This window comes from Oculina patagonica, chromosome 3, assembly GCF_052425735.1.
Source record: "Oculina patagonica isolate OP01 chromosome 3, crgOcupat, whole genome shotgun sequence".
Classification (NCBI taxonomy): Eukaryota; Metazoa; Cnidaria; class Anthozoa; order Scleractinia; family Oculinidae; genus Oculina; species Oculina patagonica.
In genome coordinates, this window is record NC_135760.1 from 875,823 (window position 1) to 903,731 (window position 27,909).

The following is a 27,909-nucleotide window of genomic DNA, read 5'->3' on the forward strand; positions in this document are numbered from 1 at the left end:
CACTCCCCATACTCAAGTCTGACGATGTAAATGCCCTTGCCCTTATCATGCCATCGCGTCGCCGATCTAAAGTAATTTATATTCATGACAACAGGCTGTTTGGTCGGCCTAGCAACGAGTCCTAAATCAAGATGTTTGTTTACCCATAAGGCAAGCATTTCTCCATAGGGTATTTAGGACGGAACACTTATTTAAAGCTGTCAAGGTCTCGTTCAGGATTGCAAGCGGAAGAAATAAAATACGCAGTCCAGACCGATCAGGCATGGAAAATGGTATCCACGCCCACATTGGTCTCCAATCTGGTTCATGGGGGTTTAATTAGCCATGTTTGAAACGAGCGGGGGACTGGGTACGAATATTCAATATCGATTGGATTGAAAAACTGGGCCTGTCATCTGAAAGGGCATCCAAAAAGTAGTAACTCAACCAAATTTGAGAGTTATTGATTCAAACGCATAGGTATGGTTCACTTTTAGAAATTGCTAAAATAAGAGAGCTTAGTATGGATTGGAGGGACAGCTGTCCATCCAGCCATACTAAGCTCTCTTATTTTAACGATTTTTAAAAGAGTTCCATGCCTTTGCGTTTAAACCAATAACTCTCAAATTTGGTTCAGCTACTAATTTTTGGATGCTCTTTCAGATGACAGGCCCAGTTTTTCAATCCAATCGATATTGAATATTCGTACCCAGTCCCCTGCTCGTTTTGAACATGGCTAATTCTAATTCACATTTTTCGACGAGCATTCCTGTTCTTTTTGTATGGGAGTTTCCCCACCCGTGGGATGAAGTGTTTCACTTCTCGCACTGCAAGGGAGGGGTTTTAATAATTGCTTACAATTTAGTACACTAGTTCAATTCTCAGTTAGAGGTTTAGAGTTTCAAAACATATGCCTAGTTATCTTTAATAATGTACATCCAAAGCAACCTCAAAAAAGAATACCAAAGCGATAAAATCTAAACCAAAATGGAGCATCTGAAAGCTGTATCATCCTGATCAGGCAATTCTATTTAGGAACACATTGATAAAATATACTTAACTTTTTGAAAGGTGAGAGAATGGCAGATAACAGTTTACATGTACAGCAGCTAGCATGTTTTATAACTTCCTGTGTGATAACCGAACAGGGACCGAACACGACATAATGCAATCAGAAGATTTGAAAAGGAAATGCCTGCAATCAAAGAAATAATTCTTGTGGCACTCATGCTGTAAACTACATGTTAGCGTATGAAATACTGGAGTAAGAAGTCTAAGAACATTTTCAGTCTTTCTTGATTGTAGATGGATGTCATCAAGAATTAATGTGGGAAATAAGAGATTTCAAAATAAATACAGTCGGTCATTCATTCCGGAAGACTCGCGCTTTGTCTATACGTTTCAAAATTAGTTTGTAACTTGTCCGGACTCAGGCAGGTTGTATGTGTCCACGGATAACTTCTGAAAACTTACAAAACACGTTAGTACTTATGGACCATTAGTCAGCTGGCCAGTTATCCGAAAACATCAGGTTGAACATAATACAAGTTCTAAATGCTTAGTGTGTTTGTCTTTGCTTCCTTTGGCATAATTATTCTGTGCAGAAAACCACGGCGGTTAGGCAAAGAGAAGGTCGCTCAGTACATGCGCGGTATCACTCACGATCACTCAGATGGCTCAACGTGAAATGGCCATATTCTTTTTCCTACCGCCGCAAAAAAAGAAAGCCTGATCGCAGGTTACATTTCATGAAGAACGTACAGCGTACATTTGTAACATTTGCATGTTTCCTGTTGGAGTTAAACGTAGGCAAGCAATGCATACTCAGAAATGAAAATCGATTAGCTTTCGATGTTCTTGTTCAAACTACTGTACAAAAGGCTTTTGTGTCCTGACACAAGAAAGAAATACATTTTTATTGTGGCTACAAATAAATCACATCAGTTTACGTAATGGAATTTTGTTTGAGAAACGAAAAAATTTAAAGCTACAGGTCTGTTAACAAAAAAATTATGTCTGAAGTAAATTTGACAATTCACTTATCTTGTCAAAATATAATAGAGTTATAATTATCAGAACACACAATAACACAAAACAATAAAATTCACATTAAAGTGTATGCTACATATTGACTGACCAGCAGTTTACCACAAACCTACAATCTGCCTAATAATTATACTAAATTATATACAAGGCACAGGAAAATAAATTACATGCAAAAGCGATCGATGAATAGTTGGCTAAGGTAGCTTTTCTATTCATCACTGACAATAAATAATATAAATTTGTTATGGCTATTTTCTTTCCAACTCTTACAAAATGTAAACTCTTATTTGGGAATCACTCAAAAACACTGACCGCTCAGACACTCAGTCATACAGTGCTCCAAATTCTTTAGCAGTTTCTAAAAGTTTAGCATTTAGTTCATGAAACTGATATCTAATGTACATGTATTACTCATACACACATCTTCAATGTTCTTACAGCCTTCCACTATAATCACTTCTACCAGACAAACGTTGTTTCCCTTCTCCATTAACATCTCTTCTCTGAGGTGAAGATTTCGATGTGTTCTTTTTAATGGTTAGCACCAGCGAGTTCAGTTTGTAGTAGTCAAGAAAAGTGCGTGCCACATTGCGACCCAGTTTGAAGTACCCTTCTTCAGTGTATGGCGACATTCCCTGTGAAACTGCTGTGTTGTAGCTGAAAAATGACACCTCTAGTGTATAGCAATGTGTCTTTGGGTCAAGACAGCTCCCAAGGAAACGACGCCCTGTGCCGGCTTTTACAGCATCCTTGTTGAATGACGTGTTGGACATGGAAAAATCTTCTGCATTGGCACATAAAAGCCTTGGATACACAGCCTGTCTTTCAAATCGCTCCTCCTCATCATAAATATTCCCATACATGAAGCCATTCATCATGGTGGAATGTGCATGAATGTCAATGTAAAAGTCAAGATGGACATTTGCATCCTCGTCAAGCTGCATCAAATGGTTCTTACACGCCACAAGTGTTGGGTGGGCCCAGGGTGAAGGTTCTTGCCAGTGACGATTCAGATCAAAACCCATCAGAGAACAGCGGTAGTTGCCAAGAACCACGCCATCTGGGTTTAACATGGGTACTACTTTAAACACCAGATAATCACGCAAGACTCTCGCCACAGGATGGCTGCTCACAAGGAAGTCAATCACACCTTGACAGACATAGGATGATGGAGTTTCACCTGAGATAGACAGTAGAGAAGTTTTATTAATTGAAATTAGAAAATAGCACAAAGTAACTGATTGGTTAAAACTTGTGTTTCTATAACTCGATAGAAACACAGAAAATGTTCTTTTTTTTTTAAGTAAAGATCAATATGCTGCAGGATGTGGTAGTCTGGGTTTAAGCCTGGGCAGTGTTATCTCCCCACAGCTGTATAGCTGTACCAGGTAGTAGATGAACCAACCTGACAAAAATCAGTTTGAGACAAATGCAGACTGCAGACCGACAGACTTTTTGAAGTATATATGGTGTTACCATTGCCATTTTTGAGAGCTAATTGTAAACAGGCTAACTAGAACATTATTTAGGCTAACCGGAGACTTTTCCAGGCTAACTGGAGCACTATTCAGGCTAACCACAGTGGAAGTCTGCGAGTCTGCATTTATCGCTCACCGGACAAATATGCTTGGAGTTAACCTGTGATAGACAAGCATCCCACCCATCAAGGGAGAGTACAAGTAGCAACACTTCCTTATCACTTAATGCTTTGAATGCTCGCACTCGGGGGAGCCATCTTGGAAGCTTCTAATTGATCACCTCTTGTGAACAACAACCAAATTATTATTGCGCAGGAATGATAAACGCCTCACAAAGCTCCAATTGATGCATTTGTGTGGAGCCTGGCTATATGTGGTTGAGTACAATCACCCATACTGAGACTGGAAACCACACACGAAAAGCCTCTGGCATGCAGGGTAAATCACCCAGTACCACTGCTGAACATTAGGGGTGGTAAATGGTACTTTTAAAAATGTGAGTCTTGCAGAATTTTAGCAAAATTTCAAGGTTCTTGTCATCTCTACGACCCTCCAAGTTTATTTTTTACCTTAGTGGCCATTTGGCCACCGACTGCTCAGGTTTGGTCGCCAGTGAAAGATTTAGTCGCTAAATTAAGCTCAGGCTTTTAATCCTTCTTCTCAATTTTAGTTGCCAGGCTGGCGACTTTGGTTCCAATTTAGTCGCCAGCTCCAAAATTTTAGTCGCCATGGCGACTAAATTGGTCTTAACTTGGAGGGTTGCTCTAATTTTCTGGGACGCCTTCTGGGAGTCTCAATTTCTTTTTTAAGACTAAGAAAGTCTCAACATTCAGAAAGGATGTCAGTCTCACTGTCTCGCAAAGTCTCAAATTTACCATTTGACACCCTTATATTTATGGGATAGACAAAGGATGGTAAATGATGTAGAACTGCATCCCGGGGAGTACTCCAAATAAGTAAATTCCAAACTGCATATGCGCATATGCCAAATACCTTAAATTCCAAACTGTAACAAAAAATCAAAAAATCATGGAACCCTACATGTAAAGGTTTAGGTTAGGGTTAGCCTTGGGGTCTAGTGTTGTTGTTTAGGGAGGGGGATGAATAGGTTCGCAGATTGACGGATTTGGCCTTAAAAAGCAAATGGATTGTGAATTTTTGCGATACATTGAGCAGATTCATGGATTTCGAAAAAAATGGCACAGATTGGTGGATTTGCCCACTCCTTTTCACCCCCTCTTTAGGGTTGGATTAAGGGTAGAGTAGGGTTTGGCATTCTGCCCTTGGGGGCTTGGCATTTGGCAAAATACTCTATTTACTTGAATAAGCGCAGTCCTTGAATAAGGGCCGCATTTGGGACAGAAAAGTTAATTAGCGCTGTCCCTGTAGAACAAATTCCGTAGAACTAAAAACCAGTACAAAGCAACTCTAAAACAGCATTGGAGATTTCTTTCCATCAAACGTGATGTTCTTCGATTGAAAGTGATTACACTTCACCGCTCACCCATTAAATTCTCTATCCAAAATTATGCAATATAGTTCTGTTGTGAAGGCCATGAGCTTTGGGGGCACAACATGCCCAGCTTCTCTCTTCCTTTTCCTGTTACCTGTGCAAGTAGCCTGTTTTCAGCGCTTGCTTCAAACAGATAGAAAAGCAAAGATTTCTTTGTCGCGTCCAATTTTTAAATAAGTGACGCCCTCAAATAAGCGCCGAATTTGAGGTGCGAAAAATTTAATAAGCACCGCAGCCCTTATTCGAGTAAATACGGTACCCCTAACAGAGGGGTATCACTGCCAGCACCTCAAGTCTGGTTTCTGTACTGTAGCATGAAGTGCTAGAAGTGCACGTTTTACATTGTACTCCCAATCACATAACAGTTGTTATAATTTCAAATGAATATGGCTCACCTGGGTGAATTCTAGCTGTGATAAAAATAACCCTCTTTTTGAGATCATCTTTCATGTTTTCTGGAGAAGTGATCGTTAGCAATTCAACTCTCCGTTGCTGTACAGTCAAACAAAGAAGCTCTCGTTTGTAACATTCTAGGTTTCTTTTGTCGAGTTCATCAAGGAAGTTTTGCAGACGAGAATAGGTGTAAGGGAAGCAATACGCGAACTGATAAACATCTGTGTCATTATCAAAGGCAAAAGCAAACGACAGGACATAATTCTTCCTGTGATCGGGGCAGCGATAGTAAAAGCAGTTCTTTGCAGGAATTCTTTGCCATTTTGGACGACTGGTAGATTTCACTAGCGGCGTCATCCCTTCCCGATATAAACTTTTCGTCTTGCTGAAATTAACGATGTTGAATATGACACGTTGATAAGGCGCTGTGTTCTCCACCGAGAAATTAAACCAAACTCGGAAGCGAGGATTGCAGGTGTCCGGGCGAACAAACAAATCGTACTCGAACTCGGTAATGTAGTCAACTCTACCAAGATTTCCACTTTCAAAGCACGCATCGAACATTAGGTGCCCCTTTTTCGGCTCTCCTGAATAGCCAGGTGGTAGGGCATAGTATTTAGATAAGTTACCCACGGGTTCGTCCACCTTAGCGACATTTTCAGCCTCCAAATCTTCGTTGACGCCGCTCTCTTGACTTTCACTGCGAGACGCCATCTTGAAAATTGCTGTGGAACCTAGTTTGTTACCATGACAACAAATTTTGATCAGTTCCATTCTCTCCTGGGCCTGGGGCGGTGGGGTAGAGGATGAATGAAGTTGAAAAGTTATGTCACAATTTTTAGCGTATCTAAATCTCGCAACTACCATTTCACAATAAGATAAAGGCTCAGCTAGAAAGGGAAAAATCGCATTGAGAATTTTAAATGCGAACCTTTTTGTAGACATTCTTATTCTTAGGCCATTTTAACTTCAATAAAAACAGCGACCTTCAGATTGGACTACGAGTACGAGATTGAGTACAAGTACGAGTTTTCAAACCAAATTCGTGTGCCCCTATAATCACTTGCCACACCAATCTTATCCCTAACGTTTATTTATGTGTTAGTCAGCAACAGGAAAGAGTTATAGTTTGGGGGATACAATTGTGTCGAAATTCCAAAGTCGTACTCGTACTCGATCTCGACAACGCATGTAGGGAAAAAACTTTGATTTTTTAAGAACGTAACGTTTCGTATGTTACAACATACATCTTCAGAAGTGACCGTTAGCAAGATCTTGCTAACGGTCACTTCTGAAGATCAATGTTGTAACATACGAAACGTTACGTTCTTAAAATCAAAGAACCTTTTTATCATCATCATCATCATCATCATCATCATCTCATCATCATCATCATCATCATCATCATCATCATCATCATCATCATCATCATCGTCATCATCATCATCATCATCATCATCATCATCATTATCATCATCACGGGATCCTTCTAAACTAGTCAGTTGACAGCCAAACGCACACCTCGTATGTGCCACTACTATTATAAGACTAAAATGCGTTTATTTCAGACAGTGAGTTAATTTGCACAGTTCTTTCTTTGGGAATTCTTAAAATTGAGGTGCTGTCGAAACACCCATAAAATAATCAGAAAGGGATAATAAAGAAAGTATTTTTCGAGGGTCTTTATCTGAAAATCTTCCTGGGGGAGCATACTCCAGTGATCCGCCACCCGACCTGGAATGGCGGCAGTACGTACGGGAGGGTCCTTAAGGGGTAAAATGAGAACTGGGATTTGGGCAAATTTTCATCGTTGGAAAATGGGATTTGGGTCACTGGGACTGGGATTTGGTCAATGGGAACGAGACTTACTGACAAAAAAACAATAGAACTGGGACTGAGATTTCGAAAATTCGGGAAAACAATAGGCTGGAAAATGGGATTTGTGCAAAATTTGGGCTGGGAAATATACCCACCCTCCCTTCAGGACCCTCTTACGGGCGGCGCCAGTTCGCCAGACCTACAGCTCTTCGCAGAGCTGGTTACGCACTTACCCCCCACTGAGGATGGTGAGCATTTAAGAGAAACTAAAGAAGAAAGAAACTAAAGAAAAAGTAGGAAGAAAGAGAAGTGTGAGTTTTCCCTGTTTTCTCGTACAAAAAACAACAAAGATATTTTCCTCAACATATTTTCCCTATCCCAACGTTTATTAATTTTTTTTAGAGAAAAAGCGAAACACATTAATTTTGCGATATATCGTCAGTTACAATATTCTGCGCCAAAATCCCTCATCTAAAAAGATCTTGTCAGGGCCACTGACAAGGCTGTTGAAAAAATTGTGGGTTGCTGTAGAGTGTTTACGGTGTTGTTGGGGATGGTGGTGGCGATGTATTTGTAGGGGATGCGGATCAGTCCGTTAGGGGTTTCGGAGTTGTCGTTGGGGTTTCTGGCGTAGCACAGTCGCCATCCGAAATCTGTATCCCATGCTTTCGTACAAATAAATTCATGGCAACCGTTAGGATCCTTGAAGATAACTGCCCCAAGGGGGTATAATCTGTCTCCGGGCACGTTGCATCCCTCCGTGCTGGAGGGGAACTGCGGACGACCGGGTCTGGCTTGGGCGCGTTCACTGCGGAGTAAAACCGCTAAGGTGTAGAATACAATAGAAAGGAATGCCATGATCTGTAAGGAGATAAAATTATAAACAAGAAAATCTAACTTCTCTAGCTTTCTGTTTAAAACCGTGGCTGTTCAAACTTTGCTAGCGAAACGACTGCAAAATACTTGAATACTTGTCCGTGAGATATGGGAAAACGAACTTCTTTGGAAAATTTGAATTGAGACAAATGGGAAATGAAAATGAAATTGTGATTTCATATGCGCACACTTCCCAACAAACATGCATCCCTCGAACTTGAAAATTAATTTTTTGCCAGGTGTCAGCAAGTTTACAAATAGCTGTGAATATTATAAAAAATGAAATTTACGGAAATAGATGTGATGGATACTCTCATGTAACTCACTCTATTTTGACTCGGTGCTTTTTATATTTCGTGCCATACATGATGATACATATACAAGTCATTCGAAAAAGACGGAAAAAGAACCCGTGCAAGTTCTGTTCTTACGTTTCGCAGAGACGAAGATAGCTTTTAAATTATACAGCAAAACTGGAAGGTTCACTTCATTCCTCGTGCAAAACACGGAATGTAAATCGACCGAACTCGCGAAAGGTTTGATGGAACATTGTCAGCATTGGTAGAAAGTTGGACAGTGCTGACAGATAGGGGGCACTTTTCAGATACTGTCGAGAACTAACAAAAATATCATTAATCCGCTTATTATTTGATTACGATCGTGCACTGGTTTTAAATTTTTAGCCATGTTTGACTCGATCAGTATATTAAAATGAAAGATTTCTGTATACTTAGATTAGATTTTGGATTAATTCAGCTCACCTCTGCTCAGTGAATTTCTCTCTAGTTTTTTGTCGGTTTTCGTGTTTCACTGTCGCTGGCCGAGTATCCCCTACATGGGATGTTCTTTAACTGTATTTTAGCCAATAAAGAGAACGGATGTTAACTGCATGCTACCCTGACGTATCATGATGTCTTGGACACCTTACCTCTTTGACAAGAATTTTGTGACATAAATATCAAACACGGGTCTTCTCAGTGTGTACTTTAATAAGTAAACAATATCGGGTGAGTAACATTAATTTAGTTGTCATCGAAAAGTTCAGCTCTTGTGATCGCGAAAATGTCATTAGATCATGAAAAACCGGGCGTTGAAAATGTATAACACATTGAGGAGGGGGCCTGAAGGGTCAAAATTGGAAAAGGGATTTGGGCAAATGTTCACTGGGAAAATGGGATTTGCTTCACTGGGACTGGAAATCACAAACAATTAAACGGTAGAACTAAGACTAGGATTTGGAAAATCGGGAAAACAATAGGCTGAAAAATAGGATTTCAGTTGGACGACATCTGAGTTGGGAAATGGAATTTATAATCCCCTCTTCAGGACCCTCATTGAGGTGGTCATTGAAGACAATTAATAAACATTGTAGTACTTTCCATGTCTTGGTGGTATCATGTACTTGTTTTAATTTGTTTTATGAACAGTGAGGATAAACAAGCTCAGCTTAGTAATAACCTTATGATTGATATTCTTGCTTTGATCATGAAACTCATTTTTACACGTTAGCTGATTCGTTTGCGAGTTTTCCTAGCATAGCGGAAATTTCACTTACTTAAACAGCTTTTAGTTCAATTTACAGCTTTATGAAAAATTAGAACAAGTACCAAGTTTTAATTATTCCGTTGCAAAGAGGCGGTAGAGTAAATAACACAAACATGTAATTAAATATCTTTTAGCCTTGTGCGAGTAAGGAATGAACTTCATTTAGAAACGGGAAAATACAATGTTCTCCTTCTCTCGATTGTACACATTTACTTAAGTTTGATAGCTCGGCGTTTTAATTCTTTAATGTATTCTCTCATAACATTGGAAAAAGTGGATTAGTGCAAATTTTAACTGATTTTTTTTTTTTCAGGAAGAACACTCTTTAAAACCTCAAAAATATAGTTTACATAACTAGAAAATAGACTGCAAACAATTTTTTCTTTGACTAAATTTCTCTTTTACGCGAAAAGAAAGCGAAGTGGAAAACGTATTCACTCGATTTGACTTGCATAATTAATAAATATTCTGCTTGGGGTAGAAATAACAAATAGAGGGGGACTTCTTGCGGGCTAGGTAGAAAGGCACTCAAGTGAAACAAGCATGGTTAAGATTGGGAAGATTTAGAGGGATCGAAAATGTTACGAAAGACAAACTCGATGACGGCAGATGCGCCTAATGTATGCGTAAAGTAGCCCCTTTAAAGAGTAGTCTCATGGACCGAGCTCCCTGTCGTGTCCACAGGTCGCGCGGCCTGTTCTAGTTGATGAGAGATTTTTTGAAGGAGTCTGGACTGATCCTCTACGGTTTTCTGTAGAAATCTGATCTGCTCCTGTTGCTTGGCGATCTCCAAGGACACATTGTTTTTCCCAGCTTCGTCTTCTTCGACGTCATCGCTGTTATTTCTATCTGTTGAAATGTCTGCTGCTAGGAACAGCTTCATCCGGTGCATGCTGTTGAGTAAACAAGTAATTTTTAAACTTTGAAATAAGACATAAGATTGTTGATACACCGTGGGCAGACGTTATCCGGCTTCACAGACCCCGAAAATTGATAATGATAATTAGACTAAGTGGAGCCCAATTCGGTCTGTAATCATACGATTGATTAACAAAACCGCCCTGGGATTTGTTAATCACGAGTACGATAACAGTCAGAATTGGACGACACGAAGTCTTGTTACGAATTTCTTGAAACTACAGCATTTGGCGCGGTGGCCTAATGGTTAGCGCGCTCGACTCCGAGTCGAACGGCCCGGGTTCGAGTCCTGGCCGGGGCACTGCGTTGTGTTCTTGGGCAAGACACTTTACTCTCATAGTGCTTCTCTCCACCCAGGTGTATAAATGGGTACCGGCAAATTTACTGCTGGGGAGTAACCCTGCGATGGACTAGCATCTCATCCAGAGGGAGCCGGAAGCAATACTCCTAGTCGCTTATTGCTACGGAAACGTGTATTGGCCACTTGGCTCGGACACAAACTTTTTTTACAGCAAAATATAAGAAAAAAGAAAAAAATATCGATGAAACGTTTTGGTGAATAAAAATTCAGCAGCTGAGTTTGTTTTTGAGGCATAAAAAAAGAAACCAAAGCACGCGCGACTGTCGTAATACAGCGTGCCTACATATTGTGTACTGCCTAATTACATGGACGGGCAGGACGCCCGAAAACTGTCCAATCTGTGCTAAAATCAGGCCCTGTTAATGACCAATCAGATTCAATGACTTGCGCTCATTTTGGTCGAGATCAAACTTGCACGCAAGACAACGCAAGTTCTCACCTTATTATGATGATGATGAGAGATTAGATTCTATCTCCTATTCTAAAGAGATTATCATTGCATTTCTTCTTCTATTAGTTCTACTATAATTTATTTTGGTATTCTGCCATTTCTTTCTCCTTTTCTTTACTATTATCTTTTGCTGTTGTGTTGTAATACGTGAGAATATTGTTCTGAATCACCACCTAATTGGAATGTAAAATGCCTCTTTCGACGAAATAATGGTGGTCACCACAGTAGCGTTTTGGGTGACCAGCACTGGTATGTTACTTCTGTTTACAGTTCATAACTTTTGTTGTGTTTGTTGTTGTTGTCACCGTTTGGCCACCCAGCGCAAGTCAACGTAAGTCTTGCTGTTTACTTTAAGCACTGAATTGCAGCGCGCACAGTAGCATTGAAATGGCTTTTTGACAACTTGCGTGCACTTAGCTTGCGAGTGAACCTGCGAGGCGTTTGGCCATCCGACGCAAGTCTGTACGCAAGTTCAACTTGCGCTTATTTGCGTCCACTTGCGTTATCGTTTGGCCAGGGCTTTAATACACAAATCTATCAACTTAAACGAGCAAAGTAACAAAAGAACGGCTTGATTTACGAACAATAAAACTCCGCATTGCTCTCAACGCTAGATATATACTCACAGAGCCAAGGTGTTTTTCTGGTTTGGTTTTAGTACCAACACTGATCTCTGGAAATGCATCCTCAACCAGCGTGGGTATCGTTGATCGATGTCAGTGACAAATTCAACCTGCATGGCCAGTCGCCTTAAGTTGGCGTTACGCTGAATGCTTTCGATATCTCCAACCGCCAACCCCACCTATAGAAAAAATAAATAAAAACTTTGGAGCCGTTACGGTCTCTACCAATAGTCCTCTTTAGCTCACTGCCTCGTCCCCAGGCGTCCTCTTCCTTGGTCGCTTGGCGTTGTGGGACTAATGTGCACGGTTCGCTTGGCGTTGTGGGCCTCAACCCAACCATCAACCCCCCACGCTCCCTATTTTTCCACCTTTACGCCCTAACTGTCCGGTCGATCGGTGCCTGGGGACGAGGCTGTCATTTTCACGTGAAGCTGTTTAAATTTGAAAGAGATAATTCTCAAGGATAACATCACGTGGTCTGAAATGGGTCAAAAAAACAAACAAGCTAAAGATATATATTTTCGTACACTTTTTATCATGCGTCAAAGTCTTTGTAATTGAGTGTTATGTTAAATCCTGATGAATTTACCGACCACTGAATTAAGTTATGGTTGATTTATTGATTAATTGAATAAATGATTGATTGATTGCTTGCTTGCTTGTTTGATTGATTGATGGATCGACATGAGTGCAATCAAATTCTTCAACTCTTTGACTGACTGACTGCCTGCCTGCCTGCCTAACTGACCGACTGGTCGGAAAAACACCGAGAGGAAAATATCAAAACTGGCCACCAATTAATCAAACATGGTGCTGCAACAGCAAAGTTGTTAGCTTTACATACCAACAGATTCATAAGCAGAACGGAAACCATCACACAGAACAGGCAAACAATGGTCGCAGAGAACTCTGGGATAGGAGCAAGAGGAGCCCCATTCTCCTCGCTGTACAGGTCTTTGGCATCGACTATGATGGAACCGTAATCAATCTCGCCAATCATCATTATAAATGTCTTGACAAAGGACCAAAACACACCGTTGAAAACAGCCTAAGAGCAAGAGAAAAAGAGCCATAAATTATTTAAGTGAGATACCGCGCTGCGAGTTTACACGACAGGTTATTCCCTTTTTAGTATTAAAAGCACTCCAAACTGGTCCCAGTCCTTGTCGCGAGCAATGTGCAACTCTACAAATCTTCTGGCTCAATGGCTGCTTGGATTGTTTGGATTGACGCGCGAAAAACTTCAAAAAGTGACAACACAAGCAAAATTAGGAAAATAAAATCATCATCTAAAATTAGGGTCAGCAGCAAGAAGCGACAAGCAGCATTGCTACTCCTCCCGGGTTGAGATCTAGATAATAATCCATCCCAGGTTTTTCTCCTGAGGCACTGCCAAAGTAGAACACAAAACAAAGGCATGGGCTAGCATGTACTCTAAATGTTTCGATCTCAAGTGCAACGCGTTTAACCTATGCAGTGTAGTTCACAACAAAGCTTTGCTCTTAGAATAATTGCAGGGTGCCCGATGGCTCTTATGTAAGAAGTATTAGGTTCCCTGCTCTTAAAAGCTTTCATAAAAGCAAAGTTATACAAGCCGTCTAAAGACAAAATCAAGTCGCCGTGGCACCCGCCAAGTTCTGCTAGGGCACAGCTTTGCAACCACTGCAAAGTTGCGAGCCATATGTTACGCAGTACCTGAGTTTTTATCCTTCACTGGTTATTTGACATCCTTTAGCTCGATAGCATTCGCCGTCTTTAAGATAGAGAATGCCGCCTGGTTAGCTCAGTTGGTAGAGCGCCGGACTGCTGTGCGGGAGGTCGTGGGTTCGAACCCCAGACCGTCCCAATACTCAGGGTCTTAAAATAACTGAGGAGAATGTGCTGCCTTTGTAATTACATCTGCAAATGGTTAGACATTCTAGTCTTCTCGGAAAAGGACGATAAACCGTAGGTCCCGTCTCCTGTATCTTCAGTCTTATAACAGGGGACGTTAAAGAACCCACACACTATTCGCAAAGAGGCACGAAGGCAGGGCACGAAGTTCCCGGTGTTGTGGTCTGGCCTTTGTGTAGTAAATTACAGTATGTGTACAGCGCATTTGAACATTACATATGAAAAAGCGCTATATAAATTGATTATAATTATTATCATTATCATTATTAGCATTTTGAATTTCGGAGTGCACGCCACATGAGATCAAAGATGGCCACCAGGAGGCTGTGAAGTTTTCTTAAAAAATCCCTCATCCTGCGATTTTTAACAATCTGAACAGTTGAGATTTGCGAGAAGTGTTTATGTGAATGTTTACTTGTTCAAGATGGTGATCTGACCGCTTTTTTGTAGCAGAATTTAATGCCAGATGTTTTCATTGACTTCCGGCCCCCACGTTAGTGTCCAAGCAGTTTTGCTCCAACGTGGCGTTTCCATACACAAATTCCTGTGCTCTCTAAATTTTCGTGAATCATTTTGACGGATAACTCCAGCACGGAATAACGTACAGACTTGAGACTTGGACAAGTAGTTTATATAATAGTTTTCTACAACCTGTATATTCTTAATTTTTTTTACTCAGTATTTTTTTTTGCGGCGTGACAGTGAAAACCACCTATAGTTGTGCCATGCCATTGCGCGCAATGTTAAAGATAGTGGACAACTGTTGCAGAAGTAAGACGTGATTATAATTCTAAAAAAATGCGCTTGTAACGGTTTCAAGGGTGGACATACGGTGCAGTTTAGAAATCGTGTACGCGTGTTCGGGCCTCTAAATTGTATATGATATACGTACCTGTTCTTTAAGCAGCAGAAAAAAAGCCAGGGAGAACGCAAATATCATCGGAATGAATATAACCAGGACTTTAAACAAGGATTTAGTGACTTCGATGAACATCGAAATGTAAATACCAAAGTGAGCGAAACCTCGGAGGAACAAAATCAGACTCGTGTAGGACAGGAATATAACAATCGTCGCCAAAGGCCACAATGCCATGGATTCACTGAAAATGTTCCGTCCCTCCAAGTAAGGTACGACGTAGAAAAAAGCAGTGATGTAGCAACTCCATTCGATGTAGTTTGTAAAATGAGTAAAATATCTCCACTTCTGAATGGAAATTTGGTACAGTTCCTTTATCATATGAATGCAGATAAAGATCACAATCAAAAAAGGAACTCCAGTTGAAAACGTCGTTTTGTGACGGAAAATTTTGTCATCTTCATCTGTGGCGTTTAACGCACTGGGGGATAACACACGTTGCTTCTGCCGTTCTGTAATGGCGAATGTTGTCACCAGGAGAACAAAGGCGAAGTATGTCAAAAAGTTCAGCCAGAACAAAGGTCTGCCCAAGGTTGACCACTTCCACTGGAGAAGAGCTTGCGTTAAGGGGTGCATGAGAAGACTTTCGCGTTCAAATTCAACCATGGTAGCTGGGGCAAAGAAGCGTCGTCTTTTATCTTCTTTATCGCCTTGGTCTGCAATAAGTCTGAAGTCAAAGGTCACGGAGTATTCAGGGTCGCCTCGTGGATGGTCAGAATATGTCACACATCTATCCATGACCATCTCGGCAAGTTTAGGCATGCTTTGGATAAGGTTCTCCATTGGGCTTGCTCCACTATCCACTGTGTACTGAAAAAAGCTCATCCACCTGGAAGAGCAAAGAATAAAAGAAAATGGTTTGTTAGCAAAGTTAAAGTAATCAGACGCTTTTTAATCGTAGCCATCCAGAGACTACCAAAGAATGAACCCGATGTCTTCATCACATTGATGTCCTTGTAATGAACTAGGGTATACTCGCATGCTTCGCTCTCGATCAAGGCGCAAAGAGCTAGACCTGAAAAATTTCTTTGAGGTTTTCCCTAAACAGTAACATTTGAAGTATTTCACTTAATAATAATTTAACCGCGCGCGCTTTTACTAAGGTCGCAACAAAGCCAAATGATCTCAGCACGTGTTGCGTGCCTAGATTCTGGGCATTCAAACGAAGCACACTTACTTGTCGTTCTTGATCAGAACCTCGGCCAACTTCTCCATGCCGCATTCAATGGCTACATCCAAACACGTCAACTTCTTCTTATTTCGTACAGTGATGTCAGCACCACGTGATAGAATAAGCTCTAAAACGCGCACGTGACCGTATTTGGCAGCCACGTGAAGCGCTGTGTTGCCTTCTTGATCAGCTAATTCCATGAAACGCGTGGAGTGATGCCCGAGCAATACTTCAGTGGTGCAGACGCACCCGCCAGCGGCGCAATGGTGTAAGGCTGTCCAGCGGTTGCTGTCTCTTATGATGGGGTTCGCACCCATGTGCAAGAGTAAAGTGCAGGTTTCCCTATCAAATTGGCAGGAAAAGTGCAATGAGTAGCCTGCATCAAATGTGCTACGACAACTGAAACAAAGTGAATTCACTCGTGTAATACAAGCACAGAGTACCAACAAATGTACCAAAGTGGTACCAAAAAAGTAAATGTATATTTATAGTGGTCATACTCTTAGCTTCGAGACAGCTAGTTTTCGGGCATGCCACTCAAATAAAGGAAACAAATCTTTAAAATAAACATACATGTAACATAGTAAAAATCCCAATTAGCAGGAGGAAGATCAGTCGGCTATTTACAATGGTAGGCGTGTCAGCGAGTGGTAGGGTAGAAGGCGTGCACCCGGGATCTCCGGATTACAAGACCAGCCACCTATGACCCTTCAACCACGCTGCAACCAATGTAGCTTCCCTTCCAGATAAGGGCTTAGTCGTGGATTCGTCCCAGCTAAGAGAAAACCATACCGTCATTATGCGGGTGGGGAGCGAAAAAATAAGAGTCTGAGGTCCCATGAAAAGGTATAGTATTTATCTAATAATTATGATTATACCGCCATACCTGTGGCTTTCTCGCGCTGCCAGATGAAGAGGCGTGAGCCCGCGTTCATCTCTGTCATTAACATGTCCTCGTTCAGAAATACAGAGCTGCTCTACGCAGGTCACGTGACCGCTTTCGGCAGCAGCATGCAGCGGGGTCCTGTCAAACACGTCTTTAGGTGACACAAAGCACTTCTTCTCCATCAGCAATTGAAGTGTCTGAAAGTTAACAAGAGAATCAAGTAAGTTTATAGTTATATTCCCAGGCTGGACTATAAAATAGCCTTGGATAGCCTTTCTCGCAGCCGTTACTTAGATCGTCACGCAACGCTCCTCTCTAGTGGAAAGAAGCGTTGCGTGACCACGTCACTTCGGCTGCGAAGGTAGCTACTGTATGTCTCGGATAGAACGAAAGTTATTTTATATATCCTTTCTTGTTTCATTTTTCCCTTTTTCTCTTTTCAGATTGAGATCCAACTTATTTGCAGTAAAGCAAAACGAAACTGAGAAACTTAAAATATAACCCAACCGCTGACACAAAATTAATGATAGTTAACAATTATCTCATTCTTACTAATTTCGCAAGTATTAATTTTAGCGGTTGCAAGAAAAATTTGAGCAAAAGTGTATTAAATTTCGCGATTTTGTCAGTGTTTTCTGGATCAGTCGTCAATGGCTAAGGAACTACTGGAAATATACAAAGTCCTGGTTCAATGTTAACACAAGGAGCCTGCCAACGGAAACTTTGGTGACTGTACTAAAGAGGTCTTGGCCGACTTACAAGCTGAAGAAAACGGTAATCAGAGGAAGGGTGATAGTCGAAAACAAGACGGAAAGATATTTTTAAGGAGGAAAAGTTGCAGTTCCAAAACATTAAAAATTTTTATTGTTTTGATACAAAATATGGTATTAATTTTCGCATGTTTAAATTTCGCGCAATGCTTTTTTCGCGCGTATTAAATTTCGCGATTATTGTAAAATCGCGAAAATTAGTACTCGCGAAAATAACTAAGAATAAGGTATTCACCGAAATGGAGGTGAATAGTACTTTGCTATTCAGCGCGCGCGAAAAGCACTATTCACTTGTGTGGTATATACTAATTAACAACTAGTAATAATCATGGATTAGCGGATTGCGTTCGAGACAATTTTCGTCGTCTTTACACGACTTACCTCCAAAGACGCGAACACAAGCACGTCGAAGAACATGAACAACTTCGTTGTTTATGCGCATCCTTACTGTGCACGTAATTCATGTCGCAATAATTAAGCGCGCGCTGATGGTCGCCGTTGCGTTCACTTCGCTTGCAGCTTTTAAATAGCCGGTAACCCCCAATTTTATTACACTTCTGACATGGGTAACTCATAATCTCACAAAGGTGAAAGTTTTACAAAAAAGTCAATGTGGGAAGATTTTCGCGCGGACGTACTAAACTTCAAAGCGACACACGAAATGATTCACTCGATTTCCACTTTTTTCGAGTTCAATGGCTGACTTAAACTCTACTTCCCTGGATGATATGCTTCCCATGACATTTTCGGTATTATTTTAACTTCGGGTACACGTTCCACGCATTAATTTTGTTTACACAAAAAATGCAAATTCGATGCCATTTTGATATGTGAGATTGAGGCCCTCTTCATGAGGTCGAGGTCACTTGTAGCAGTCCAAAAAGTCTCAAACGGTTATGGCATCAGGCGATCGATACCCGCGGGACTGAACCATAGAACCCGTGGGACTGACGTCGGGAAAACGACGCGATTAGTATGCGTTCTCCTTCGTCGAACGCAACTATTCACCATGCACTAGCCACTCACACTGAGGTGAATAGTTGTTAAGTAGTATATACGAAAACAGTGAGATAATATAGCCCGTAAGAATGATTTTTGACTATTTTATTCCCTTCAAAGATTACAATTTTCTCGCGCGCGTTTCTCGGAGGTGAATAGTTAACTATTATCCTGCGAAATCGCGCGGAATATCGCCTGATACTTAGCCGACGAGGCCGTAGGCCGAGTTGGCTAAAATCAGACGATATTCCGCAAGATTGAGTAGGATAATTGTTTTATTATTCAACAAATTGTCAACGAAACACATTTTGCACATAGAAAAACTGTTATTATGCAGCGCGTTGCAAGATTTCCGACGAATCTTCGCGACCTACGAATATCGCAGGATATCTGTTATGTACGGACGACAGATATCGTTAACATTTTGACCATATATGGGCAGCGCGCGCATCTGTTGAATAATAACAAAGGATATTCGGAGTTTGAGTAGCCAATCAGCGCGCGCCAAAAACGCTATCCATTGTTTTAGTATATACTAATACTTTATATCAATGAAACTTTACCTTCAAACTTCCTAAACGCGCAGCATAATGCAGTGGGGTTTGTAAATCCTTATCTCTTTCATTTATTAATTGGCCTTGATCCCTCTCGAGGAGCATGCGCAGAGTTTCCATCTGCTCGTGCATTACGGCAAGGTGTATACAGTTCCTAAAGGATGCGTCACATGACTTCAAATCAGCCCCAGATTCCAGGAGTAGCTCAGCAGTTCTCGTCCTGCCTCGTTTCACTGCTAAAACGAACGCGGTTTGATTTTCGTTGTCCTTGGCTTCGATGTCCGCTCCGTTGTTGAGCAAATATTTGACGGTATATACACGGTCAAACTCAGCAGACCTGAATGTGATAAATAATAAGGAGAACCCGGTTTTTTTTTACTTAACTGTGAGTACAATGAATGGCGTGCCCATGCGTCAAAAACGAAAAGTCACTTCCTCTTTTTCCTTAATTCATCAAAGTGAAAAGCACAAAAAAGGCGAAAATTCAAAATGGCCGCGCGGAACAAGAAAAAAGTCAAAAATGATGCGCGCATCTCGCTCCCTGTTTTTGTGTTATAGTTTTCCCTCTTGCGTTTGTTTTTGCTTTTCGCGCAATATAAACATGAATATGAAAAATAAATAGTTGAAAATCAATAATGGACATTTCGAAAAGGCTTCGACTGATTTCTAAGGAGATTGGATTTACACTTCAATGAAGCTTTAATGCTCATATTCTCAGGCCGGGTTCACACTATACTAGCGTCATAACGACGTAACGACAAGGTCACGCAAACGCAAAAACACTCCATGTTGATGTTTTATGTCACTATATGTCACCAGTGTGAACAACACGACATAATAACATAGCAGGAACGAGACGACATAACGACGTAAGGACGGGAATACTGATCTTTTTTATGTCGCTATCTCCATGTGATTTTGCCAATATGTTAGTATCCAATTATTGTCTGTCTTTGTCGATTATCGTCTTAGTATTTGTAATGTAGTGTGGGGATGCTGTTCAAAGGGACTGTCTCAGGGACTCTCTCAGAAACTACAAAAGCTATAGAACCCTGCTGCGCGTATCATTACCTTCTCTAATTATGATAGAAATACTGATGAACTCAGATCATGACTAATACACCACACGAGTACTACGAGTAACATACGGGTAACATACGAGTAACACACGGAACATACGGGTACATACGTATACAGGTACATACAGGTAACATACGAGTAACATACGGATAAATACGAGTAACATACGGATACATACGAGTAACATACGGATACATAAGGGTGCATACCAGTTCCTATTTCATTTAACGTTATTTTATCTTATTTTTCATTTTTATTTTATGCTCCCCCACCTCCCTTCCCTTCAACAAGGTTGCGTGACGAGCCCAAAGGGCAAAACGTGTTGCTGGATTTTACTGTGACGCAACGAAAAAGGAAGACACATACTAGTAAAAAAAGTCAAGAATTTGAAATGTTATAAGATCAATAGCTCATCTTGTTTGAATTCACTTACATACGAGTGCCAGACGTCAAAGCAATACGTATCTACCAGCCAAGCCGACTTAAGTGAAAATATAAAAAGTGACAGGCCAAACACGGCTCCCTGAAATATTGATCTTTTTTACTTTATCATGGCGTAACAGTGAAAACCAGCAATGCTCTTTGTCCTTTGGGCTCGTCACGCAATCTTTTTTGGAGGGGAGAGCGATGAGAAACGGGTTACATCATGACCAATATTTGATTTTTCGGTTATTGTTTTTTTACTCATATGCTACCTGTATGTAACCGTAAGTAACCGTATGTTTAGTTTGGTTTACTTGTGTTACATGAAATAAAATTAAAAAATAAAATAAAATAAAGTGAAATGAATTAGGAACTGGTATGCACCCGTTTGTGTCCTTATGTTACTGGTATGTTACGGGTAAGATCGTATGTAAGTATGTAAGAAGACGAGCTATTGATTTTATAACATTTCAAATTCTTGACTTTTTTACTAGTATGTGTCATACTTTTTCCTTGCGTGACAGTGAAATCCAGCAATACGTTTTGTCCTTTGGGCTCGTCGTGCAACCTTATTAAGCTGAAGAGGGGTGGGGGAGCATAAAATAAAAATGAAAAATAAGATAAAATAACGTTAAATGAAATAGGAACTGGTATGCACCCTTATGTATCCGTATGTTACTCGTATGTATCCGTATGTTACTCGTATGTTACCTGTATGTACCCGTATGTACCCGTATGTTCCGTGTGTTACTCGTATGTTACCCGTATGTTACTCGTAGTACTCGTGTGGTGTATTAGTCATGATCATGAACTCATACATTGTTTAAATTGGCACAAACTCGATCATCAAATTAAAGGGCCGTGAGTAATTAATCGATTTTGATTTTATAATGCTGTGAACAACCAGACTCCGAATTATTTGAGTTCTTGGTTTTTCCGCGTAATGAAGATAAGCTATCCATACCACAGCGAAGTTTTATCTATAGCGGGGCCGTGTTATGGAATAGTTTACCGAATGGAATAGTTTACCGAATGAAATAAAACTATCCAGCTCTCTTAACGAATTTAGGAACCGAAATTGAAAAATCAAACTTTCGCCCCGCGGATCATTTTGCATTTGTTTGTTTGTTTGCTTTTACTAGTAGTTAGCCTCTCTTAGTAAGTGTAGTTAGTGTTTTTATCCTTTGTTTTTATTCTGTTTTTGAAAGGAATTACCGTGTTAAAATAAAGTATTACCTTATCTTATCTACCTAGTACAACCAGAAACCCATAAGGTTTTCTGGTACAACGTCACAAGTTATATATCCCTCAATCAGTCATCTTCCCTTACCTATGGAGAGGAGTTCTCTGCAGCTCGTCCCTGCAATCAACTGGCGCACCGTGTGACATCAACAACTCTACCACATCCAAATGTCCGTAGGCAGCCGCTAGGTGCAAGGGCGTGTGTCGGTCAATGTGCGTCTCTCCATCCACCACGTCAGCTCCTTGACTGAGCAGAAGTTCTGCGATTTCCTTGTAGCCTTTGTGGCATGCTAAATGGAGGGCGGTGTTTTCCTCAAAATCAGGCGCATCGATGAAGTATGTAGGATTATCAAATTCAAGGGACGCTAGAATGACATAAAAAGGAAATGTAAGACGTTAGCAAAGCTAAGGGACGCGATGTGGGCTACTTGTACCAATAAAACGGCTGAACAAGTACATTCTGCGAAGGGGACTAGCTATTGCACGCAATATTGTAGATAGTGAACACATGGTGGAAAATTGTTATGCGCAATGTTGGCGGATAGTCCACAGCAAGTTTCTTCTAACATTAATGGCCTCAAAAAAATCACAAATCGTGTTTTAAGGGAGTCTGGCATCAGCGTTTTTGTAATAGGTTTCCACTCTTTTAAGGGGGGGGGGGGGGGATTTTCTGTTTAGTGTTACGCGCCTGTTACCAGCTAATTGGCTTTTCCCACCGGATTAGAAAGAAGACAGAGAAAAGGGCTAAGTAAATTGTCTCCAAAACAAACCTTCCTTGATTAAAAGCTGGACGATGTCTTTGTTCCCATGTAACGCAGCCAAATGCAAAGGGCTTTTCTCCTCCACAGTCTGCGCGCGAATATCCGCTCTATGCTCAAAGAAAAGCTCACACAGCTCGAAACTGCCACTCGCACAAGCGAGGTGAAACGGTGTGATTCCACTGTTATCTGGACAGTTAACAGACGATTGACTACTACTGAGTAGAAGCTTGGAAGTTTCTGCGCAGCCGTGACGCGCCGCGAAGTGAAGCGGAGTTGCGCCATCTGCGTCTTTCATGGACGGGTCAGCGTTATACTCCATTAACGTCTTCACCACCTCAAAACTGTTGTAGCTGTAGAGAAATATTATCAGTTCAGTTTGAGTAATGTGTCGGAGACCTAGTTCTTGACAAAATAAAGTAATGGGTTTAATTTCATTTTCCCTAACGAAAGGCTGCTTAGAGTATTGTCACTTCACAGGTTGGTAACGTAAAGTGGCGCCAACCCTATTAAAGAGAATGAGCTTGATTAAAAATAACGAACTTGCTCGCAGGCCACGAGACCTCTCTTATGCAGGCTACATAGCTGGGCATGGCCTGAGATACTGTATTTAGAGTAGTCATGCAGTGTGTCTTGCCGAAGGATGTATAGCCTGCGAGTAGGCTCACCTTGGGGCACCGCGCGAATATAACGGGGCAGGCGTGACTCGCGAGCGAAGCTCTCGCAGGCTAAAGGATGTAATCAATGTAAAATATTGACGGAATTATTGTGGATCGCCGGAGCTGCGGCGACCTTGTTTACTGCTTTGGATTCAGAAACGATTGGATTTCAGGATAAAACATCCGGGTTTGGGACCTATTCCTCTTATGTTAGAGCAAAGTTTGTCCGCTTCTTTCATGGCATTAGAATATGAAGGTCTATCACAATATGCGCATGTGTAGTTTCTTAATGAACTGGCTTGCAGTGCAGTCGTTTTTGCTGGGCGAGCACCTGAATTCAAAAACTCGCTTTTCAGCCTCCCTTGTCCGTTTTTCCCCTCGCTCTAACCCTCAAAGCGCTCGATGGAATATCAGGAAAGAACAAATTCGACGTAGAGATCAAGACGTTAAGTTGCTCTTATTTGTCGTTTCTCTTTTGTCCCAAGTTGGGTGAACTGTCAGAATTAATTTTCCAGGCTATAAGGCTTGACACTTAAATAAAGTTTTCATTCATTTCATTCATTCATTCATTCATTCATTAATAAAATTCATACATTCTAAATTCCAAATTGGCCTTTGTTTTCTTGGTTTGTTATGCTAAATTCCTGGTAAATTAGTCAAACTGTTAACGCTTCAATTGTTCACAGCGTGACAAGTTTATGTTAAACAGAATTAAGAGAAAAAAAAACAAAAACAATTTTTCTCGATTAAAATATATTAAGTACACTTTTTCTAGCTAAATTGTTAAAAAGTTCGAGCTTTCGACTGATTTGCTGCGGACTTCAAAGGGTGAATAGGTTTAATGGAAAACGGCGCATGGATAAAAGTGCAAGCTAGACAAAGCTTACAAAAATTACACAAAAAAATTAGGAATATTTGTCTAAATAGTGCGGAATTGGCCTGGTAACGTGCAAGAGTGACACAAGGGTTGTAGTTTGCCACGAGCTCTTGCTTGTCAATCATAGAATTGTCAAAGTCAATGCGATGGTCGTGCGACCAAGCACTATTCGCGATAATTTAAAAAAATAAATTATGTTACGAGTTTTATGATAGCCTTTGATTATTTAATTTATACAGGTATATAGAGAACTTAAAACTAGCTAACATTTAGAACACTCGCCCTTCAGATAAGCGATATTGAATTGCTGCTTTAAGTGTTATGGTGTCAACAGACATGAGGGACATGTCGCAAAGACGTCAAGCTAGTCGGGTCAAAATCTGGGTCAAAATCACAATACATATGCACATACATCATGTACATCTACGTACAAGGACAAGTGACACATAGCGACGGCCGGAAATGCGTCTGTGTTCGCAGGCTATAGCGACACGGACACGTACCATGAAACGTATCAGCGCGCATGGAAACGAGACGTTTTCTTGTGTGTAAACATGGTGTGATTTTGCCCCAGCTATATGTCGACATGATCCTACGCCATCACGTCCCTTCGAGCTGTCATTTGTTTTTAAAAATTGCGAGTCAGCATACATTTACAATATCAACTGTGAGGCGATAAAGAAATCGATTAGCATTCACCGCGGTTGCATTATTATTATATTAACCTGTCTGAACATGTTTATTTTACAAAACAAAGGGTTAAACAAATGTTAATTTGCATTTTACGCGGTTGAATTCGTTTGAAATAATGTTTTCGTGTTTTTTTTTTGTTTTTTTCGCTAAAATAGAGTTCCTGATAGGCGCCCATTACCAACCTGATAGGAAATTTATCGCGCAAAGTTTAAATAACTTACCGGACCGCTACGTGTAAAGCTGTGAGCAACTGTCGGCCCTGACAGTTGATATCCGCTTTGCTCTCCAACAACATAACAACCACTTCATTTTGATTTGCACTGGCAGCGTGATGCAGCGCTGTAAAGCCACTACTGTTGACAGCATTTACATCTTCCATTTGAGAATACTGCCGAACAAACTCTATCTTGTTCTCGCGGATCGCCTGTTGAAGGCTTAGAGAATTTCCGCTCACATTTAACCCGGCTAGCTCGAATGTTTCGTAAGCGAACTCTCGATGAACAGATATTCCTGGACTACCTTGCGACGACGAGGGAAATCGCTGTCGTTCCAGAAGCAACTGGCTATCATGATCCACGCCATTTTCCTTTGAGTGGGGCTTTGCCATCGTGGACACTGTCCGGGAAAGGATGAACTATTATTGAACAGCTAGTGCGGTGAAATGGTCAACGCAATAAAATTATATAATCCCGCCAGCCCACAAGTGTGCATATCAATAAGCTGGTTACTACGTGTTGGTATTTTGTATTGCCAGAAATTAATAAGTGACAAATGACGTCACGTCTGCTCATTTCCCTTGTGCTCTTTACCAGGGTCTTTTTCAAATAAATTACTTGGTCCAAAGCAACCGCGTCGGATCGGCCTGATCTCCGACACCTCAGGGAGGGAGGGGGTACAATCTCACGAGCATGAGAAGTTCGCACGCAGCAAGAATCCCGCTACGCGTACGCGTACCCGTTCAAGGCGTTCGGGATTTTTTGCCGGAAGAACGGCGGGTGAGAAAAAGGCTTGGGGTTTGAGGCGAGAAGGCGTCTATCCGACGTTTTTTTTTCCTTTACACTAGCCGCTCCTCCCCAAGGACGCCTAGAACAGCCTATGATGAACGCGCGGGATTCTCGCGGGATTATAAATATCCTGCAGAACAGACGATTTATTTTGCGGCTACCGGAAATCGTATGCAGGCTCTGAAAGGAATCACACATCCTCTCTATGTTTTTTTCGCGCGATCGACGAAAAATACGAGAAAATAGAGGGCTGTGAACAGTCTACCGGCGATATTTCCGGAACAATCGAATCCACTTTTTTGCCTTTCATAGAAAAGAGACTTAAGTCCCTTCAGCGTCACAAGCTAGTCACGAGCTGTCACAAAACGAAATAATATGCCACGTGATTTCATTGCCGCTTTTAGATATAAAGACAGTATTTTAGTTCCGCGCCGCTACATTGTGCCAGTCTTGGTGTCGAGCAAGGATCTTCTTGAGGAAATCTAAGAAAATATGTCAGTTGCTTCGTTACTTATACTCTGCTCAGCATTCTTAGCAATAGCCTCTGTTGCTGTGGCGATTGGTCACCGTGATTTACCCGAGGAACACATGAACGTGGTAAGATGAAAATCATTGTTTTTTTTTTTTGACTGATTGTTTGATTAGCATAAAAGTTCTCGATGCTAGCGACTTGATCGCAAAATTTTCAATTTGTGTAGCGTGTCTATGTTATCAATTTGACGAACTGATTTGTTGTCAGGACCGTAACTTGCTTTCATGAATCTAACGGATTGAATATATCCCGATTTATGCGCGACAGGCCTCTGCTGGTCTGAGCAGTGATTTCAGTGGTCCTCGATGTGATATGTACCGGCTATATTTTTTCACGGGCTTATAACTTTAAAATTGTTAGCTGTGACAAATTTCCACGCTGCATTCCTCAGTCTCAAGGGTAAATTGTGGCTTTCCGTACAGGCTTTGCAGTTCCGGTGTAGTCTAGAAAGAGAAAGTTAATGACGTCAATGCGAGCAGCATCACAACCTCAGGCTTCAGCGCCAAATAAAAAATGTCTAATGCTTCGTCGAGATGCTTCGGGTGAAGTGAAAATAATCGACTGGTATCTTGTCTAGCCTGTTACCAGACAACCCGTGGTAAAACGTTTTTCGATTTTCCTTTACACGCGAAATAATCGAGATAAATAAAATGTGTACCTTGACCTGGAATGGGTCACGTTGAAAACATCATCAACCGAATCTGGTCACGAAAAGCGCTTTGTCACGCCACAAAAATAGCCTGTGAACAGAGAGAAACGGCTTCAAATTAAAGATGATAGGTTTCTTCTGGTGAGGGCTCCGGGCGTACGGTTTATATTCTAAAGTGGAAAAAACGAAACCAATTCTAATATACAACCCACAATTTCCTGATCTTTGACAGACCCAAATCATTCATTACAATGGCTACCCAGCGGAAGAATACCACGTGACTACAGACGATGGTTACGTCATCACCATACAGAGAATACCTGCAGGACGAAAAGAAGTTTTCAGCGATGGTCCAAAGCCTGTGATTTTCCTTCAGCATGGACTTCTTTGTTCCTCATCAAACTGGGTCACAAATTTGCCAAACGAAAGTTTTGCCTTCATCTTGGCGGATGCAGGATTTGATGTGTGGCTGGGGAATGTTCGAGGCAATACGTATGGCCTTCATCATATCAAGTATCCAGTCGATTCTGATGAATTTTGGGATTTTAGGTAAGGTAGTACGTTCTGGCGGGCATCTCACAACTCTTTGACTCCAAAACCACTGAATAAAAAGGACTCCCAAAGGTTAAATCCCTGCTGATTTCTGTAAAAGCAACTTTCTGTTAAAAGTAACTGTGATACACGTACTTTACCACAATGAATTTTAAATTGGCGGAACTTGGGGGGAGGGGTTTTGAGTTCCGCGCTCCCTTCCTTCTTACTAAAATGTATAAGCCCCGAAGGGCGGTGGCAAGTAAGGACC

General features: G+C 41.1%; 3 protein-coding genes across 4 annotated transcripts in view; 1 reads left to right on the top strand and 2 right to left on the bottom strand.

Annotated features, from left to right (window-relative positions):
• Positions 1-1,873: 1,873 nt before the first annotated feature.
• Positions 1,874-6,132, bottom strand: LOC144646001 (cytosolic carboxypeptidase 6-like). Its single transcript, XM_078505517.1, has 2 exons — positions 5,412-6,132; positions 1,874-3,205 (listed from the first exon to the last, which is right to left on the bottom strand). Exons 1-2 carry the CDS (start codon positions 6,121-6,123, stop codon positions 2,460-2,462), a joined length of 1,458 nt encoding a protein of 485 aa, XP_078361643.1. The 5' UTR covers positions 6,124-6,132; the 3' UTR covers positions 1,874-2,459.
• Positions 6,133-9,488: 3,356 nt separating this feature from the next.
• On the bottom strand, positions 9,489-25,628 carry LOC144646007 (transient receptor potential cation channel subfamily A member 1-like). The gene is made up of 10 exons (XM_078505523.1): positions 25,144-25,628; positions 22,706-23,046; positions 22,024-22,300; positions 19,200-19,527; positions 16,868-17,064; positions 15,988-16,323; positions 14,787-15,639; positions 12,846-13,049; positions 12,005-12,180; positions 9,489-10,541 (listed from the first exon to the last, which is right to left on the bottom strand). Exons 1-10 carry the CDS (start codon positions 25,527-25,529, stop codon positions 10,289-10,291), a joined length of 3,351 nt encoding a protein of 1,116 aa, XP_078361649.1. The 5' UTR covers positions 25,530-25,628; the 3' UTR covers positions 9,489-10,288.
• A 549-nt stretch (positions 25,629-26,177) lies between these two features.
• LOC144646024 (gastric triacylglycerol lipase-like) overlaps positions 26,178-27,909 on the top strand; it is a 7,464-nt gene continuing 5,732 nt past the window's right edge. The window contains exons 1-2 of one of the 2 annotated variants that reach the window (XM_078505545.1): positions 26,178-26,523; positions 27,340-27,656. In XM_078505545.1, the coding sequence (XP_078361671.1) occupies positions 26,419-26,523; positions 27,340-27,656 (422 nt within the window). In that variant the 5' untranslated portion in view covers positions 26,178-26,418. The remainder of the gene's footprint in view (positions 26,524-27,339; positions 27,657-27,909) is intronic. The other variant, XM_078505544.1, reaches the window with a different exon arrangement.

Bases quoted from the DNA above. Each gene is read 5' to 3' on its own strand.
- LOC144646007 (XM_078505523.1), bottom strand. From the start codon at position 25,529: ATGGCAAAGCCCCACTCAAAGGAAAATGGCGTGGATCATGATAGCCAG. The intron at 23,047-25,143 runs GTAAGTTATTTA...ATTTCTCTACAG, and splicing joins GCTTTACACGTAGCGGTCCG to CTACAACAGTTTTGAGGTGG. The intron at 22,301-22,705 runs GTTTGTTTTGGA...ATGTCATTCTAG, and splicing joins CCAGCTTTTAATCAAGGAAG to CGTCCCTTGAATTTGATAAT.
- LOC144646001 (XM_078505517.1), bottom strand. From the start codon at position 6,123: ATGGCGTCTCGCAGTGAAAGTCAAGAGAGCGGCGTCAACGAAGATTTG. The intron at 3,206-5,411 runs GTGAGCCATATT...TGTCTATCTCAG, and splicing joins CACAGCTAGAATTCACCCAG to GTGAAACTCCATCATCCTAT.